This window comes from Colias eurytheme, chromosome 17 (assembly GCF_061535395.1).
Source record: "Colias eurytheme isolate Ceu_HAF_F1 chromosome 17, ilColEury1 Martin Lab GWU primary, whole genome shotgun sequence".
Taxonomy (NCBI): Eukaryota; Metazoa; Arthropoda; class Insecta; order Lepidoptera; family Pieridae; genus Colias; species Colias eurytheme.
The window spans coordinates 2902428-2923513 of NC_142996.1; the positions used below are offsets into that span (position 1 = coordinate 2902428).

The 21086-nt window shown below is 33.2% G+C and overlaps 3 protein-coding genes across 5 annotated transcripts; 1 reads left to right on the forward strand and 2 right to left on the reverse strand.

Annotated features, from left to right (window-relative positions):
• Window positions 1–2270: 2270 nt before the first annotated feature.
• heix (UbiA prenyltransferase domain-containing heix) lies at window positions 2271–5242 on the reverse strand. The gene has a single exon (XM_090111963.1). It carries the CDS (start codon window positions 5025–5027, stop codon window positions 4026–4028), a length of 1002 nt encoding a protein of 333 aa, XP_089968089.1. The 5' UTR covers window positions 5028–5242; the 3' UTR covers window positions 2271–4025.
• A 1052-nt stretch (window positions 5243–6294) lies between these two features.
• LOC149901081 (uncharacterized) lies at window positions 6295–20770 on the forward strand. Of its 3 annotated transcripts, none has more exons than XM_090111582.1 (2): window positions 6295–6421; window positions 20289–20770. In XM_090111582.1, exon 2 carries the CDS (start codon window positions 20325–20327, stop codon window positions 20766–20768), a length of 444 nt encoding a protein of 147 aa, XP_089967708.1. In that variant the 5' UTR covers window positions 6295–6421; window positions 20289–20324; the 3' UTR covers window positions 20769–20770. The 3 variants fall into 3 exon arrangements, with proteins under 3 accessions (XP_089967708.1, XP_089967709.1, XP_089967710.1); XM_090111583.1 differs by lacking the exon at window positions 6295–6421 and adding an exon at window positions 8660–8809; XM_090111584.1 differs by lacking the exon at window positions 6295–6421 and adding an exon at window positions 17412–17472.
• Window positions 6674–8597, reverse strand: LOC149901082 (sedoheptulokinase-like). Its single transcript, XM_090111581.1, has 2 exons — window positions 8172–8597; window positions 6674–7872 (listed from the first exon to the last, which is right to left on the reverse strand). Exons 1-2 carry the CDS (start codon window positions 8450–8452, stop codon window positions 6765–6767), a joined length of 1389 nt encoding a protein of 462 aa, XP_089967707.1. The 5' UTR covers window positions 8453–8597; the 3' UTR covers window positions 6674–6764.
• Window positions 20771–21086: the final 316 nt, after the last annotated feature.

The following is a 21086-nucleotide window of genomic DNA, read 5'->3' on the forward strand; positions in this document are numbered from 1 at the left end:
CAAAAGTGACACAGAGCTGTCAATGTCTTTCGATGAAATTGGTTGTCTATGGTTTTCATTTGTTGAGATATGATGCAAAATCGCATTGATATGATCTGTTTAGATTAATTGATGCCAATTTTAAATATTATGTGATAAAATATCGTCATGGATAATAAATAACCTTATAATCTTTTAACTTGTTGTTCATAATAAAAACCGTTTTATTCCGTGGTAAACATATATTCGCTACTGAAGCCATCTCTTCGTCTCTTCTGGATCTCATCGTAAATAATCACTTCAACTGGAATTATTTTTTGCCTCATTATCTTGTTACTACTCTACTTGCGTTACTATCTTACTCTTTTTCTTACCTTATATTCTGGGTATCTTTTTAATCACACAACTCTCCGCTCTTAACTATATCAATTTTAAAATTTAATCATTTTATATTTAAAATTGAATCTAAGTACCACCCTCAATGAAACACAATCATATTTATACGACCTACGTATTTCATGCGAATTACACAAAGTTTAATGCAAGTGTCCCTTTACGATGTTTGTATGTCTCGATTGCTCACTATATCTACTTACTCGATCTTTGAAAGCGACACATACCACTTTACTTTAGGTGCGTTTTACTAAAAGTTAACAATATAATTAGAATGTACATATTAAATACCGTTAGTATTTTATAATTTTGTTTAGATATAATAGCCATTCGTTGGTTTTAAGGAATTTGTTATGGCGGCTTTGTTTTTAGGTTATTTATAAATTCTAAAGTACGAGCTGTCAAAATTATAACGACCGCACTTTGAAGAAAGACAAATGAAGTTTTACTTTTATTGTGATTTATAGATTCGTTTTTATTGGAAATACCATTTGTTATAATTCTATTATGATAATAAATCACCTGGATTGTTTTAAATTCTCTCTTAAATCTAGTTCTAGGATAGCACTGTCTTTATGGTCGATACCATTACCTACCATAGACAACGACTTGTATCGTCGGTGATATCCTGAAATGAAACCTATCCTCGCTTAACTTCACAAACGGCAGTATCATAATCTGACAGAGTTAGACACATCATATTATCACTAACATCACACATGCACATCCTATTATGTATATATCCTAACACCCTACTCTCTTCTAAATAAGGTGAACATAAACTATTGTATGTGCCGTTGGTATATGTTTCTGATATATAAGAACATACACTTTGACATCGCTCTTTATGGCTCGGTTAAGAACATATTCTTATTTATTTATTATTATCGGAGTACATACATCACAATTTTCACATATTTTAAGAATGGTATTCCAAATGATTATTATTGTGAACACTCGATACCAAGTTGTATCTATCTTAATATCTATTTAGAAGACAGCAATGGTAGCCACTTGATGTAAAAACGATGGAAATTTTGAATTTAACCATTAATTTAACAAAAAATACTTATATATGAAAGATCTATGCTAGTTCACAGACACTGTTTAGCGTTGTTTTTTTTTTCTGTTATTTGGAATACGAATCGCCATCTGTTTTATATTAGATTCAAATCTTATTCGAGGCATTCTTATTGATTTTGAATAATTACCCACCCTAAAATTAAAGCATTTAAAACATGCGACATAGTCTAAAGAGGCCTAAAGTATAATTCATAGATTAATGTACTAATTACAAATTAATGCAAAAACATTTTGTTATGGGTAATATTTTTAGTATGGACTAACGTATTTCAAATAATTAATTAATGAATAGGTACCGTAAATATTTAATTAGTAGAATTTGTTACACTTAATATAATTCTTTATTTTTAAATGGAATTTTTATCAAACTTATAATCTCGGCTATTAGTGATGTATTTTGGTTCCTTTACCTTTAGTTTCATATTAGATTTCTGTTTTTTTAATAAATCATAGTTAAATAATTATTGCATTTTAAGGGGGGTCTGTTGTAACAGCTCAATGTATTTGCAATATTTATTTATTAGCCCCAACACTTAGGGACTGGTAGATTATAAACATATATTATTCTCCAGACACTGCCAAGTTTATCAATTTAATGAAGATCAGGCATTCCCAAGAGTAATCAATTAAAAAAAAATATTTGGTCTCATCGTATAATTTCATGTGTATTTATCTTTACATACATACCTAATTGTACGAATAAAGTCTCTTTATGTTGAAATGCCAATAAAATATTTAAAAAATATTGCTGTTTTTATTAATACTTCCTGCGTACGTTTTAAAAGGGATTCTCTAAAAATAAAAGAAAATAAGCATAATATTGAAATTATATATTTTACAACCTTAAATAAAGTAATATATTATTATTGTCAATCCTTCTTAAATTGTTACATAATAATATTATATAAGATGACTAATGAATCCATACTTATACTCTTTAATATTGCAAATATTAATAAGTGCCATTTACTATGATAACTACCCAACTTATAGGAACAGGGATACCTGTAATCCAGTTTGTTGAAATTATTTAACGAAAATGACAAAAATTAAAGAAGTCAGAAGGTATAAAAATCTATTACTTATAGCTATCAGTGATAATTCTATTAACTTTTGCTTTCATAAACACATTTTTTATCTATATTCCATACGCAAAGTTAAGATAAATACCTGCCACAACATATGGCACATTTTTTTTATAATTTCTCTTAGTAGTTTTTTTTTTTTTCAAAACTTCCAATATGTGCAGTGTCAACAACATGGGTAAAAGTTTATGTTTTGGGTAAAAGTTGTAATACTGCATCCAAGTTTCACAGTAATGTGTAAATTTATCAACATTATCCTCATTAAATATGGTTTAATTAATAGAATTATCACCTATTTTAATAAATCTTATGACATAAAAATGCTTATAAATGCTTTTTATTAGCCTGTTTTTCTCAAGAATAATTATGATACTTGTAAGCAATTAGTCTCAAAGGTCTTCACTGAATTATTTGAAGATACCCTTGAACAATTAATAACTAAATGTTAAGTACAGAAAGTCTTCATTTCCAACATAGATTACATTTTATTTATTGCACAGTGAATATGCTCATAATGTTTCAAAAGATATAACTGTCAATAAATTGCAAACTCAAATGATCTGTACTGCATTATGATAAGGCATGTAATTGTTTATATGGTTTTCATTTTATGACTTCAAGATGTTTTAAAACTTTCCAACATTAAATGTAGTTATGATATATTAAAATGTAAGTTATTGCTTATACATATATCACTTTATTCGAACTGTTTCGTTTGTGATGCTCAATTTAGTTTATAATTGATCAAAGGTACTTTTCCAGTGAATTGCAAGATTTGTCTAGTTTAGCCATGTTGTACACTATTAAATTGTAGATTACGAGGTAGCAATGAGATTACATTTGAGAGAAGTGACATATTAATATAGTATAATATAAAAATATGCACAATAGAATAACATTGAACTTTCTAACACGTGAATGAATATTGTCCTTGACAATATTATATTGCATACAATTAAGTCAATTTCAATTTCCATCTCAGTTTCAGGAAAATAATGTAATTGATTAAACATACAAAACATTAAAGCTAAATATTTATACTAAATAATTTATTAATTTTTCAACAAAACTTAAGATTTAGGTATATATTTGCCAAAAACAATTTGTACACACATCTTTATATAAACTTAATCATTTTACAGCTGCTTAATGTTCTAAGCACATTTAAGGCAGACCACCTTATAAATATGCACACATATTTTCAAACAAATTATCGTTATAACTACACTTAAAGCATATTAATATTGCAGACCCACATGAATAAGCTAAAAAAGAAGGATATTAACAGTATGTTTGATATGTATTTTACAATTTTTATAATTTATTCTGAACTCCAATCCAAATACATAGTTTTTCATGATTTTTGTAAAAATGATTCATATTAAATATAAAAAAATATAATAAGTTAGTACCAATTATTGTTACAAATAAGGCATTCACTCACAATTTCAATTTAAGTACACACCATTAAAAATAACACTAGTTTTATTCTCTTATAAGAAAAGGCAGTCGGGAGGCAAATAGACACGCAATTACATATAACATTCCAAAATAGAAATTTAATCTAGCTGTTTGCCTGGGCACATATTGCATGGTCTCAGGGCAACGGAACCTTCTTTCAATTTCAAAGGCTTGGTGCAGAGTGAGCATCGGAAGAAGGAACCAGAATGAACACCTCACTGAAGCCACTACAAACATTATATAAGGGGTAAACAATAAGAATGCATATAACAGATGAGATGCAGTCCTTCCAATGAGAATAGCTAGTGTTACAATTTCTGCTTTGCTGTCTGCTTCAAGATCCCTTGTATTATTACTGTGTAGAATGGCTTCTGTGTTCAAAGCTAATGGTACAGCATAATAAAATATAGGCCACAAAACTCTACCTGTTTGAGCTAAAAATGCAAACACAACTGAGACAGGCCCAAAAATGACTAGATAAATAATATCACCCAGTGCTATATATTTCAAACCTATACCTCCCGTGTATAAAAACGACGAAGAAAGTCCTCCAAAATAGACAAGTGCCAAATGTTCCATTTGAGCTGGCGACGTTATTACTAACAATACAAAAAATACACATCCTGACATATAAAGGATTGCCCCAAGAGACACCACTTCATCAATACTTAAAATATGATCAACTAAAGTCCGGTCATCTGACTTTCGATTGTCTATTCCCTTTACAAAGTCAAAGTAAGTATTCACTACATTTCCTGCACCGTGAACTGGTATTACAGTGCACATAGTTAGCAGTAGAGTTACCCAGCTAAAGCCAGTGTCGCCAGGAAGCCGGTATGCCAAGGCGGCACCCAACAAAGTCGGTAGTAAGCTGCCACTAAGAGACCATGGCCGCAGCGCCAAAACATAAGTGCGGACTTTCATTAGAGGATTTCTAGCATGCACTGGAATTTCTTTAGGAGGTTGTAATAAATTGCCGTCGGCCGATGCAACGTCCACATCGTCAGACTTTTTTACTGCTTCCATGTCACGAAGTTAACTATAAATAATATTTGCGTACGTTTTATATCCACTGACACAATTTTAAAATTCACTGTTTTTATTTTATCTTTAAAACATTTTTGTTCTAACTTTTTAGTTGCGATATTGGGTGTAAATTTAATTAACTAAAATTATATATAAAAAATTAAATATATTCGTTCGGTATAAAGTAAATCTTGATTATATTGACGTAGACCACTTTGCCTGTAGAATAATGTAAAAAAATCATATAACTGTCAAGTGTCAATATGAGACGTCATCATTGAGGATGATTGAATACATGCTGATTGGTATTGCAAAAAACTGCCTTAAATTAAAATATTGAATTGAATTAAATGGTGATATTGATAATAGATCAAGGTAGTTAATAGTTACTAACAAAATTATTGCATAATATGTGATAAAACAATCCATACTAATATTATAAATGCGAAAGTAACTCTGTCTGTCTGTCTGTTACTCAATCACGCCTAAACTACTGAACCAATTTGCATGAAATTTGGTATGGAGATATTTCGATACCCAAGAAAGGACATAGTTATTACCTACCTTTTATTGCGAAATATGTACCACGGGCGAAGCCGGGGCGGACCACTAGTGGTCTATAAAGCAAAAAAGCTTCAAAAGGTGACAAAAAACCATTGAGATATACATATGGAGACGACATCGCCTACATCACTTATGTTCCGATCAACATACGCCATATGGCGTATGTTGAGCGGTTTTTTTTTAATGGTTTTAAAGTGAAACTCATCAAATATGCCTTCGTGTGTGTTACGATATTGCACAAATAATATGGAAAAGTGCAAAGGAATAACTTTCATCGGTAAGTACCTAACTAGATAATAATTTTTAAAACTTAGTTAGAGAAAAAAAATGGCGCATAGATTTTGTTCGTGGTGTCTCCTCTAACGTAGTAATATTATCTCAATGCAAAAAACAGAATTAAAGAAACAAGAAAAGTCAAAATATTACGTAGACCTTTAAATAGATTTTTGATATATTTTTTATTTTGCGTGGAATTCTTGAATTCGTGTTACATCCTAACTCAATGTGTAGTGATTTATATTTTTTTTTTTTTTATATAATAATATTTTTTTATTTAATCACTATTTAATAACATCAATCATAAATCAAGTGCTTTGATCAAGTGCTGTCAACTGTCACGTGTCAAATGCCAATGCGATTAGCGATAACATTTTTGTTTTTATTTCAATGTTGTATTGTATTCAAAGAGTACTATAATAATACGATTGTATTTCGTTTTCGACTCGGAATTTTACGACAACAGCTACGACAAGTACAAATTCATAACGAATTTTGTATTGATCTAAAAGTTTTTCATTAAAGTTTTATGAAGACACACATTTTGATAACAGGTTCGTATTTATTTACACGTGCAAATTTAACCTCACTATGATCATTGACCGTCTTATCGACAATTTAATATTTATGTTGATATGTAAGCAATTTAAATTAATCAATATTTAACAGAAATAAATAAGTTACACCCAGTTTTGTTAACAATAATCTGAAAAGATAAAATGTATTTAGGGATGTAAACAGAATCATATCGAAGGTTTACGTTTTTTAAATTACTAAGAACTAAGTAGGTTTAAATTAATAACCAATTCTTCGAATATACAGTGTATATTTATAATTATAGTGGCTTGATAAAGCGATATTGTTTATTATTTAGATAATAATAAAGTATAAATATTATTATGCACTTGATAAAACAGCTATAGCTGCCCCTTTGGCCGCATCACCTCCACAGGTGAACTCAAGAGGCAAACTATAGTAATGTTCCACAGCCCTCTGTAAAACCTTATTTCTTGACAGACCTGATCCATTACCTACTATTCTCTTAATATTTGCATTTCTCAATATCTCTTTGGGCATCATGAAATGTAAATTGTCAATCAAACTATCACATAACGATCTGAATACATGTCCCAACTGTATGTTTGACAAATCTATATTTTCTACTGCTGCTTTAGCGGTTGGTGCATGTCTTTCTCCCAGCAGTAACGGAGAAATCTTCATAGTAGTCCCGGCAGGTGCATCTAAGCCTAAAGCAATTAATTTCTCCCATACTTTTGATTGCGGTATAGGGAATCCAAATTCAAGCATCCATTGTTGCAACATCTTCACAAAAGTGGCCAGTACATTACCCCCATTTAATGAGGCTGCTACTAATAAGTATGTATCACTAAAGTAAGGTAAATATTCCACTGTTTGACAGCCTATATCTTTTATACCATCAACAACAATAGCCAGTTGAGCGGATGTGGATATGTTCAGTACTGCATCATTTCTAGTCTCCAATGTTGCTAATATCGAACATTGTAGATCACCCATAGCAACACCCACAGGAGTACCTTCTGGGATTCCATTCCAAGAGCTACTTAATTTTCCAGCGAATTGACCACTTTTCGTAACTTTCGGTAAAAGGTTTACTGGAAACTCCAATGTTTTCAAAATATCAATGTTCCATTCATTTTTCTCTGTGTTGAAATAGCCCCAACTGGCAGCATTTTGATCAGATGTAATAGGTGTTTCTAAATCACATAACATTGCCACAACAAAATCTTGCACAGTTGCTGAGCAAGTAAAATTTTTTAGCTTGTCTGGTTTATATTTCAACATCCATAATAATGTTGCACACCCATAACCAGAATAGCACTTAAGATGTGAATCAGGTTTTGGCAAGGAATCCAAAAAATCTGGCTTGCATCTCACATCTTGCCAGGTATACAGAGCTGACATGTTTTCTTTGATTGCTTCAAAACGATTTATGACTCCATCCTTTTCGACTTTTTCCCATGCCCTGTAAAAAGTAATAAATGAAATTTAAGCTCTGTTTAATAATAAATGGTCCGATCAATTAAATACCAAAATACGATGTTTTTATCGCAGTAAATTTTGTTTATATTCTACTTAATATTTAATCTGAGCTACCCGCCTCGAATCTTTATCGAAAACAGTAAGAAATACACAAAAAACACCCTTATAACAAATATTTAGATGAGGATATTAGAGGTAGAATGAGGAGTGTTGAATGAAAATGTACATGTTTTTTTGCATTGCATTCGTTAAACTAGATCCTAATAACTGCACTGTAATTACCTGTCTTTCCACAAAACAACACCATGCATCTGGCCGCAGACGCCAATCTTTGTCACATGCCGTAATATATCTCTGGGAAGTCGCGAAACACAGTAATGAACAGCTGATACTATTTTCGGCACATCTTGCTTGTTTCCTTCGATCCCTTGGTCACTGGGTATATTCGCCGCGGTATCCTTCGTCTGTTTAGCCACTATTTCCTTTGTGTCTGGATCAAAAACACACGCTTTCACTGATGTTGTACCGATATCCATACCCAAAACGTATTTCTTTTCTGCCATTTTTCTGAATTTTATTTTTTATTTGTATATTTTAAAATTAAATGCTGAGCATTGCTAGACGGGCCTCTATCGAGTTGCCGCGGTGGAATAAATTACTGACTGCGGTATAAGTAATGTTGCAATCAAAGCGGGGGTCGCGCCGGCTTGCCGTCCGCGCCGTTCAGCGTAGTTACGTAAAGACATTGTATGTTTCATATCTCGTCAGCGTCAAGCGATGGATATATTTATCGCCGCTTAGACTTATTGCATATAAAACTAATAAATAACTCCCAGCCTTGTTGTATTTAAGATAACAATAGAAATTGTTTTATTATCGCGAGGTGGAAGCAATAAGTGGATATCGTGCCTGGTGGAGAGGTTTTATCATCATATTTTTATCTTATACTAAAATATTGTGTTTTGTTTGTTTACAAAGTATTTTACTGATAAACTTACATCACGTCATTTTCTAGTACTTGTAGAACACATATTTCAATTTGTGCTATCGTTTCAATAATTTAAATTAAAGTATTCAGAATAAATATATCTACCTACTTACTACTTTAGTAGGTTAAACAAATATGTACATATAATAACGAACATAATATGTATGTACCTACATATCGGTCAATTAAGGAAAGCTGGCATGTTCACAGTACTCACACTTATGCAATTTCACTTACAGTATGTTCAAAAATAAATGCGACTCTAGTTTCATTTTAGACTTGAATTGTAAAATGGGTGCGTTGTAGATAAATATATGCAAATATAATTACATACTTATGAAAGCTCTCATAATTTACCTGTAAAATTATAATTTAAAAGTAAATCAATTGATGAAGTTAATTATTTATTCTAATAATAATCAATTGGATAAAAGTATTAGTAATCATTCAATTATCAAATAATAATTAAATTTCAGGTCATAAAAACAATACAAATAACACGTGCGCTTACTCCCAACACACGGATGGTTGTTTTGATAATGATTTAAATAACGGGCGTTTTTTTAATAATGTGATAACTCTGATTAATTAGTAATTTGATTTTTGAAAAAAAAAATGCCGATTTTAGTCAAAATTTATATTTTTCTAACAAGATCCTTATCATCCAAATTTCCACCTTAGTGAGAAAAATTGACATATTTTCTAATGAAAATGAACAAAAAATTAAATGATTTTATTAAATACTGTAAAATAGTCTATAATTCTTCCATTTACTGTATCACAAAATTCTTCATAGATTTTTAGATATTCGTACTACACCAATTACATCACCCTGTATTTATAAACAATTGCAAAATATGACACATACATAGGCCGGGAGATACTGACACAAAATTTCGGGTCATTTGTAACAGAATGGCGGTTCTACAGAGGTCTTATTACGCAATGACTAAAAGAAAAATGATGGTCAGAACTCAGAACGCTGGTACCGGTGGACTAGTCGCGTGGGCGTTAGTCGAACTCGTCGGATAAATAGCGAAAGTCTAACGATTTGTAACACAAAAATTTTAGAATTCACCGATAGCCCATAAAAAAGATGTAGGCGGTAGTGTCATGCCATACTTTTCCGGTGCAAACATGGGGCGGATGATTGTAAGACTTAAGCCAAAACGTAAAAAAAATGAAAAGAATTGGCGATTTGTACCAGTACGGCATTTTTGGAAAGTATATGATGCAACGTGACCATTATTATATTTGCCATACTTTTAATAGAGGGAAAAATTAGTGCCATACTGCTACAAATCGTTCAAACTACGAATAAAATCTTACAATAAGAAAAAAATCTTATACACATTCGCCACCTCCCACAGGTATGGCATTATCACACTTCTATTTATAATCATTCAGGAGTTGCTGAAAAAAAATGTAGGGTGGTACAAATCGTTTGGCGAGAAAAAAAATTCAAAAATTTGCAGATTTTCCGCGGTATAGCGACCATTTGGAATCGTCCGAAAAGTATGGCATGGCGATTTTAGTAAATGGCTGCACGACGATGGTTACCTGTGCAAAAGTGAGCCCGGTACAAATGGTTGAATTGTTTTTTTTTAAATCAACGCATTCACGTCGGTATGGCGGACTGTAAGTCACATCGTAAAAGTATGGCATGACACTACCGCCTACATCTTTTTTAAGGGCTATCCATGGGCGTAGCCACGGTGGGGCAGGGTGGGGCGCTTGCCCCACCCTGGCTCTAACCTGGAAGGTACCTAACCAAATCTAAAAAAAATAAAAATGTAGGTACTGACTACAAAAGTTAATATCCGTAAGAAAAGTTCACACTCGAAAGTCGTCAGTCGACACAAAAAAATCGATCTAAGCAAAAAGCTTGCGCACGATTGACACCATGCGTTCACAAACTTAATCCTTTTGTTTTTCGTTTGTGTGTGTGTGTGTGAGACAAATACCTATGTGCAATTATTTACCTCTAAATTGACTGATTAACAAATTAGCATACGCCCAGCGCCCTAACGGCTGAAGTAAGGGACACATTTTTGAATGCATTTCGTGATGTAGTAGGTACCTATGTGGGCAATAAGAAGGTGTTTTGGATAATTCTAATCCTACACTCGAAAAAAATAAAATAGCTGAGGCTTCAATGTTACATGATAGGAACTTTGGTGACAGAAAAAGTAGCGTAGTTTTGTTACCCCACTTTTTTGGCTAACCTCGCACTAAATTTCCGAACAAATTTCATTTTTGTTTTAGGTTCAGAGTCACTTACTGACCATAAACATGAAAAAATGCTTACAGATCCAGGTGGAGTTTCGCTTGTAATCTTAAAGAAAAGTTTTTGGCCGATATCTCGGAAACAATCCACTTTAGGGCAAAAGTTGTTTTGACTTAAAATTAATAGTGTATTAGTTACCTCACCTGCAATATTTATGGACTTTTTAAATATTTTATTTTATTAAATTTCGTACAAGAACATAATATTGAGTAATTATATTATATTCGGATGCAAGAATAAAATAAAAGATAACGAAAGGAGAATATTTAAAAAAAAGTGTTAAAAAATCATGTTTCTTTAAACAAAATTGCCACGGATTCGGAATTCGGATACGGCAAAAATCCACTTGCTTTGCATATCTCTTCTTCATCTTCATTACATCCGTAAAAAAACTTTTGGACTGATGCGAGCGCAGGCATTTCAACAACTCAAAAAATATGGGCATTAGAAAAAAAATTCAAACAAAAGTTGTTGTGTGGGGATGTTTTGGGGTAAAAGATAAGATATGAGATTGGGATAAAGAGATATATTTATTTTTAACTGTAATGGGATGAGATGGTGAAGCTCCGCCCGGTACGGAGTCCGAATGCGAACTGAGCTGTGTGTTAAAACTTAAAATAATAATTAATACAATATAATAAAATATGCACCATCGACGCATTGCATTCCGGGAACATGTACCTATTGTCTGTACGATTAGGTAATCGTACATGTTCCCGGGGGAGAAAAAGGTGAAGGTTAGTAACTTGATGAAAGATGAACTTAAAACTAACAAGGTGATATTACAATTTTGTGTCTATTTACTAAATGATTGTGTTAGTTATGATTACAAGATGAAGATACAATAAGTATAAGATTAAGATACATTTGTTCTTTACGATAGGGTTACAAGATTAAGTTACAATTGTTTTTTATAATAGCGTTACAGAGATGCACTTAAGTTGGGAAGCGAAAACACTGGAAAGATTTGGTCATGTTTATTTACGCGCACATCACACTCACTATTTCACTAACACTTATCACATAATCATTTTTCACTGGGGTTGGAGGTGGCCGGGCGGGGACCGCGACGCTGGTCGCAGCCTCCACCGCCGGCTCTGCTGAAGCTCGTCGACGACGCAATTGTTTCCAATACGTTATTATTTCCACAAACAACCACAACAACCAACATTCCAATTAAAATATACTCATACAGCTCCCATATCAAACGAATCACTCATAAATAAAATGTTATTATAATATTCCATTTCGCCGAACTCGTGCGCACGCTGTAATATTATAGCGTCGCATTGTGTTTAAATGTTGTCTTATCATGGGACATATTGTTTTGAGATATGAATTCTATGTTTTCGAGGTTTTAATTTCTTCCTTATCATAGTCGGTGGATTCATTAATATAGTATTTATATTTGTAGATAACAGTGATAGCTTAAAAATACATAGATCGTTTCATAGTAAGATAATTATAATCATCGCATTATTTTATAATGTAATCTCAGCGATCAAAGCAAGGGATCAAAGATTTTCAATATTTTGGACAAAAATAGTCGCTTTGTAGGATTTGAGATCAATTCCGTTCGTAAACCCGAACTTAAATTGGCGCCATCTTAAAATTAGGATTTGAAGGTCATGTTGCAGATTAGGCGCTCTATACATGAGATCATTAAGGGTTAACCCATTTAAGGTTTCCTAGGATACATCGAACAACTCGCAAGGTTGATGACTCTGCGAGTAAGGTGCGCGGTAGGTGGCCACTGGGCCTTAAGTCGGCGTGCGACACACAGGGTATCATATGTCTGAGTTCTTTGTATTCCGATATGAATAGCTTATACTCGCGTGCTAATTGTGGTTGTTTAATTAATTTGTTTTCTAATTACATAAATTAGGCGATACGTTTAAGATTTAGACGCACCCAATTTTTCTTCGAAATTTTCTTTTAAAGGTCTTCCTGAGATAGATTTAAAGTAAGATTTAGAGTAAGGTTCATCCTTCATTTCCTATAACTGCTGGATGTTGCTATTTAAATTAAGATAACATTGATATATTCATTTTTACGGAGTATTTTTTAAAGTTGAGATTTGTGAGCCCTGATCTAGAAGCGCTCTCGTGTTAAGGTGAGATCCATCTGCTGCTTGAACCTTGATAATTGCAGTAGCTAGTAGTAGGTATTTCGCTGGGGTCACATGGAAGGGATACTAATGTGTTCATATTTTCTTGTTGCTGGCGTAAAGGTTTCGAACGAGGCACGTGGAACCTCGAACGTGACGCTTCCGGTGTCATATTTTGTGACGTGAAACATTCATGTAAAAGGGTATTATGATTTTTATTACATTGCTTACACAATATCTGTGAAAAGCATTTCATTCCTTTGTGGTAATGTAGGCAGTTGAGGCAAAGTTTCATGTTTTCAACCGTTTTTCTTCGCTCATAAGGATGCATTTTTAATAAAGTCGGACATGTATAAAGGCGATGTTCGCTGGAATTGCATATCGGACACCGCTTGCGTTTTACATTTGTTATATTACTGGAATAAGTTACTTGCGAAATAGCATGATTTGTAGAATATGGATTATTAAAACTCTGTTTAAATTTATTATCATAACTTTTAGAAAAGGATGATTGATTATTATAGTTTCTTAAATGTGTATGCTTATTTGATGGTTGATTAAATGCTTTTGTAGTGTAGCTTTCATGCTTTTTTCGTGAGGTCTCTAGCGTCATAAACTTGGTTTCTAAATACTGTAAAAAGTCTTGCAATACAGGTATCTCTCTGGGCGACTTTAAGGATTGCATATAATCATTATATGTCTCTGGGTCTAACTTCTGAGATAATATACAAACAAGAAAAGGGTCCCAAGATGATACGTTAATGCCAAGGTTTTCAATTGCATTTATGCTCTCATATGTTACATCATGAATCCGTTTAATATGTTGATACGATTGATATTGAATATTAGGGATATTTAAGAGATTATTAAGATGAGATGTAAAGATTAATCGCTTATTATCGTAACGATGACTGAGAATATTCCAAGATATGAGATAATTGTCGGAGCTGATTTGGAGATGTTGTATCATTTTTTCAGGCTCTCCCTTAACTTTACTCTTAAGAAACTGTAACTTTTGTGCATTAGATAGTGACGGATTATTGTGAATAGTTTCCGTAAATAGATCTTTAAAGGAAACCCATTGCATGTAATTTCCTTCGAATGTAGGCAGCTCTACTTTTGGGGTTGATTTTTCTATATGAGATAGAGAATACATCTTTTTATTAATATCTGTTTTTAACTTATAGTAATGTTTTTCATAATTAGTAAATTGTTCTTCATATTCAGCGTTCGTTCCGCTCAATTCATTTTCTAATTCCCAATGCAAGGTATCAATTGCCGACCAGCGGATTTGCAAGGACTTTAGGATATCCTCAAATTCCCACTTTTCCGATATAAGATCAAGATTTATGTTTGAAACAGTTCGCAAAAAAGCCTTGAAATTAGTTGTTTGTTTTTTCATAAGCTCTTCCGTTTTATTCATATTAGAGATATTGTTGGGAGGTTTTTCTTGATATTCATGAGAGGTTGACGGGGTTTGAAAGGTTGGAGGTTGTAATTCAGGGGTTTCTAAAGATTTATAATTTTGCAAGGCTGTCTTTATGTTATTGTATTTTTTCTTAATTTGATCATATCTATTGAATGCAAAATACTCATGAGAGTGATCATTGAAAGATAGAAGTGTCATGTGGTTGTTGTGGAAGTCTACAAAATATTTTTCTAACGTTTCTAATCGTTTTCGTATATAATCGGGAGTCTTTCGCTCCGCTCCATCCTTTTTAAAGTTTATATGTAGCTTATCCAATGCATCTATTAATTGCTCTTGGGTAGCTAAAATATCCTCCATCGACATGTTTCAAAATAAGAGATAAAATAAGAAACCTTACTTGGTTAGTTTCAAGTTACGCTTACGCCGCGCCGAGATGTGAATTATTCCGTCGATGTGTAGAGATGCGATGCCTTTCCAGGGCACCAATTTTGAGATATGAAGATGTGTGGTGCCTTCCTAAAGCACCGAGGTTGAGGTGTAGTGTCCCCCCAAGACACCAGGGTAGAGATGTGGAGATATATGTGGTGCCTTCCAAAAGCACCGAGGTCGCGATGTGATCACGGAAACCAGAACCACGCACACAAACACAGCACAAACTTTATGCACACTTTTTGTCCCGGTCCCGCAATTCACCGTTTGCTCGAAGGACCAATGTAATGGGATAAAATATGAGATTTAAGATTGGGATTGAGATATATTTAATTATTAACTTTAATGGGATGAGATGGTGAAGCTCCGCCCGGTACGGAGTCCGAATGCGAACTGAACTGTGTGTTAAAACTTAAAATAATAATTAATACAATATAATAAAATATGCACCATCGACGCATTGCATTCCGGGAACATGTACCTATTGTCTGTACGATTAGGTAATCGTACAGTTGTAGAGAACAAAATGATCTTAAAAAATGGATAGTGCATTTTATTCATTATTCAAATATTTTGAGTTATTAGCCAAAAACGATGAACCGGTTGATTAAATAGGCCATATATCGTAAACGGTAAGCTTTAAAAAAAGTTTACCGGGTATAAAAGATGCGAAATTTTTCTCTCTACAAAAAAGTCAACACAAATTTTGCCCTAAAGTGGATAGTTTCCGAGATATCAGCCAAAAACTTTTCTTAAAGATTGCGAGCGAAGCTCCACCTGGATCTGTCAGCGTTTTGTATTTTTATGGTCAGTGATTATTAACCTAAAACAAAAATAAAATTTGATCTGATATTTAGTGCTTGTTTAAACGCTTTATTTACTGGGTTATGTCTGCCATTGAAAATAGTTTAATTTTCCATTTACATATTTTTAGAATTTGTTTTACATTTCATGATAAAAAGAAATTATTAGGTATATCATATTATTGTATTTATAGTAAGTTATACTATATATTTTATGCTAATATTATAAAGCTGAAGAGTTTGTTTGTTTGTTTGAACGCGCTAATCTCGGGAACTACTGGTCCGATTTGATGTTAGATAGCTCATTTATCGAAGTGGGAACCTTTTCTAAGTGGGAGTCGAGCATGCTTCGGCACGAACTGGGCCACGCTCGCACCGGGGAAGGTACCACACCCTCACAGAATATCGGCGCCATAGTGACAGTTTACTGTCGCGTTCCGTACGGTGAGTGAGGGGTCCGGAGGCCCACATCCCTTCCTATCCCCTACCCATCCTCTCCTCCCCTATCCTTAATCCCTCCCATCCTCGCCCCTTTCTCCCTAATTCCTTCCAAATCCCTTAATCCTTCTGGTAGGCAACAACCATAACCTCTGTTATGGTCTATGGGCGACGCAACCTGCTTACCACCAGGCAGTGTGTCCGGTCGTTTGCCTCCCCATAACATAAAAAAAAAGAAGAAGGTCGAAATGATCGTTGAACTATGAATAGTGTGAAAATTTGCAACATATCTGCATCTTTATCTTTTGATTGTGTTGATTTATAAGTTTGATTTTTTCTCAGCTTCAAGAGACGGTAGACTTTAGTATTTAATATTAATTTCAGCTTGATACAGCCACGCGTTCCTGAGAAAATAGGTCTTTTTAGACTGACAGACAGACGGACAAAAAAGTTATCCTATAAGGGTTTCGTTTTTTTTTCCTTTTGAGGTTCGAAGCCCTAAAAATTAACCGGGATAAGACTTCTGAATGAAAAGAAGTTGCTAGATACAAAATTTTTTTTGTTGCCCCACCCTGAGCCCATGGCTAGCTACGCCCATGGGGCTATCGGTAAATTCTAAAATTTTTGTGTTACCAATCGTTGGACTTTCGCTATTTATCCGACGAGTGTGACTAACGCCCACGCGACTAGTCCGCCGGTACCAGCGTTCTGACCATCATTTTTCTTTTTGTCATTGCGTACTAAGACCCCTCTAGACAGCCATCCTGTTACAAATGACCCGAAATTTTGTGTCAGTATCTCCCGGCCTAACATGTGCAATGTGTAAATGTGTTGACGTTCCAGCTCTTCTTAATATACCTATACATGTACAATACAATATTATTGACTAAAATACGTTTTTTGTTTATCATTTGACCTCGAAAACAAAAGCTCAATAGTCAAAGTAATACAAATAATATGAGGATTCAATATTTGGCGTGAACACCAAAGAATTCTTTTAGCGGAGTCGATTAACAGTGGCTATATTTTTTTTTATTTTTTACCCTTTCAATTCAACCCGAGCCAATTCTGAAAAAGCGGAACCGCGTGAAAATTTCGATATGTAAGTATACCTAACGGGTTCGTCCGTCGCGGGTGAAATCGCACCGCACACCTATATTATAATAAACTGAAAGAATGTAAGAAAGTAGGTACCTTTTTTTTATAGTGGGGAAATCTTCCAAAGATACCCACGGCCCCCGGGGAAGGAGCCGTGGGTTATGTCGGATTCTTATTTCTTACCGACTAAAACCCCACTGTGTTCCGTCGAGCCGGTGGGTATTTGTTAGAATACTTCCGCGACCAAGAAAGTAGGTACCTAATAAAAGCTGCTTTCGTTCTTTCAGTGTCCTTTAAATTGATACATTAACTATAATACTTATCTTTAATAATTATAAAACAATAATTAATTCTTGTATTGTATAGTTTCCTGTTTCAAATTTGTCTAGGTAGGTAGTTAAATGGTTTTAATTAAACAAACTTTCCCTTTATTATAAAGCCAAATTATCCAATCATCCAAATTCTAAAATAAATCATTATTGTTATTTTTTTATTACACAAACGTTTATTGTATGTACTACATATTTTGTTATGTTGGCACTTGGCTGCACGATAAAGTGTGTTATTCTATCTTCTAATTTATAAAATTCCCGTGTCACAATGTTAGTTATCGGGTAGGTCTAAGAATCGGCCAACATCTATTTTTCATACACCTAATTGATAAGAGTAAGGCAGAACAACGTTTGCCGGGACAGTTATTCTTATAAATACTAAAGTTTGTATGTTTGTTGTTTGTTACTCCGTCACGCAAAAAATGCTGAACCAATTTTCATGAAATTTGGCACACACATAGCGCGTAACTTTGATAGTTTTTAACATAGGGAATGGTAAGGGGTTTCCTTTGACTACGCGGGCGAAGCTGCAGGCGAAAAATTAGTATACCTATATTATAATATTTAGTACAATATTATCTATCGGCTGTGACAAAATACAATATATGTTATATATTCCATGTGATAATAGCGACTGAGACTGACTGTTTTCCTTATAAATTACCTACTTATAGTAGGTGGATCGCAATTTTAATTACGAGACTCATTTTATTTTTAAACGGATTCGTGGAAGATATCATAACGCGTAGATATAGACAGAATTTTTTTTTTCGTTCTATAAAAAAGAAAACCCTTGCTGTTTACCGCGTAACAGTCCGCGTGAATATAATCCTACTAATATTATAAAAGCGAAAGCTTGTGAAGATGGATGGACGGATGTTTGTTATTCTTTCACGTAAAATTACTGAACCGATTACAATGAAATTTGGTATATAGGTAGCTGAATACCCAGAATAAGACGTATAAGTACTACTTTTTACCCCGGAAATCTTTGAAAACGCGGACGAAGCCGCTGCAGCTGGCGGAAATCTAGTTTTTTATACTTAAATTGAATAAAAAAAGGCCAACACTTGAGTAAAGATACCGCAAAACATTGCTGAAATCGGTAAAGAGGTTTTGAGATTGGCGCGAATGGAGGCACAGATAAACAAAAAAAAATTATGTACCCAAATACATACATGTATATAATTGGTTCTCTAACTTCCATGTAAAGATGTTTTGTTGCGTTCAAATAAATACAAAAGCACTCTTTTCTAAATGCATTAAGATCAACACTTCTCTAAACGCTGTTTTATTGGATAAATAGCTCGTCGAGATTAAACGAATCAAGGCCACAAGTATAACGACAGTTAATATCGTTGGACATCCCTCCGAGTGGATTCATGATTATGATTGATTTATTTACCATCTCGAATGTTTATCCGACATAGCTGTAAATATTAGCATTACATCGCATTCCAACATATGGTTTTGTATATTTGCTCAAATTAAAATAGAGACGTGATTCATTGATCTTCATATATTTGTGTAATTTTAGTTTTAAAATGCTACAAAAATATTCAAAAGGTCATTGATTGCTTCCAAAAAGAATGAGAATGAATAATAATGGAATGGAATGGTTAGTTATTTTCATTTTTTTACACATACTTAAATATACGGTTTTTTTGGTCATGACCCCGTTTGTTACATTGTAACAAACACGATCAAGTTCTAAAATCTAAGTTACAATTTTATAATACACTAGCGGTCCCCCCGGCTTCGCCCGTGGTACATATTTACGTTTTCTCTACATAAGAACCATCCTCGTACTTCAAGGAATATAATAAAAAAAGAATTATCGAAATCGGTTCAGCCGTTCTCAAGTTATGCGCTTACCAACACATTTTAGGATTCATTTTTATTTCACGCTTTATATTAGCTTCACCTGTATGTTTGTAACCGACTTCTTTGGGCGCGATTTTGACCCACTTTTAACGGCCAGATTTCGTTCAAACTTTGTAGATTTATTTAGGACCGATGACAATACAGTAATACACTAATTTGATAAAATAAATAATAGTTAAAAAAAATAAAAAACACGCGTTTTATAGAAAACCGAACTAAAAGCGTGTTTTTTTAGTTTTTTTAAACTATTATTATTTTTATTATATACATATAAGAAGATAAAGATGGTATTTCTGTACAATTATTGTTCGAGTATATAAGTAATACAAGAATTTTGAATATTAATATTATATATTATTTTCAAGCGACTTCAAAAAGAAACAGGTTCTCAATGCGACTGTATATTTTTTTATTTGTTTGTTGTGGCACCAGTTTTCAAATACAGAAAGAACCATCAAAATCGGTTCATTCAGTTGAAAGTGCTTGACTAACAAAGCCAAGAAAAGTCGAATTGAGAGAAGTTCCTCCTTGTTTTTAGTTGAAAATGCTATTGAGGCCTATATAATGAGATTTAATTATTAAAACCTGTCTTATTTCATTTCAGATAAGATATATATAACGGTTAATTCAAACAAACGCAATGGGTAAAAAAAATAAAAATCGAAAAGAAGTATCAGACGCAGAACAAAATAATGAACAGAGTAATGAAATACCCACAAAAGATGTAGAACCTCAAAATAATAGCACCGAAACAAAGAAACGAAAAAAGAGAAACAAATCAAATGTAAACGTGCAAAACGAGAATAATGATGCAAGAAAACCTAAGAAAATTAAATTTGGTGATGATGGTGAAGTCGTGGAAGAATCACATGAAGATACTAGTACTAGTCAAGTAGCAAATAAGAATGATGATAAATCACTTGTAAATATAAACGAAAATGATATAAAAGATGAAGATATCGATCAGTTCTGTGATGAAGTTCATGAAGAAGACAATAAACAGTATGAAGGTTGGATAGCATTACTTGAAGAAAAATTGGGAGGATCTAAGGCTAAAGTTAAGAATAAAAGCAAAACAAAATAAAACTGTGTTTTAGTTTAAGTAACTGATATTATAATAAATAGTGCCTTTCTAAATCAAACTATTTAGTATTTACCCTTCAAGCTACTTGTCTCATTTATTTGTATAACAGACGTGTAATTATAGGTAATAGCATCAAGAATAGCATGGACCCATTAATAAATATCATATACTAGCTTTCCACCCGCGGCATCGCCCGCGCAGTCAAAGAAAAACCCGCATAGTTCCCGTTCCCGTGGGATTTCCGGGATAAAACTTATCCTATGTCCTTTCTCGGGTATCAAAATATCTCTATACCAAATTTCATGCAAATTGGTTCAG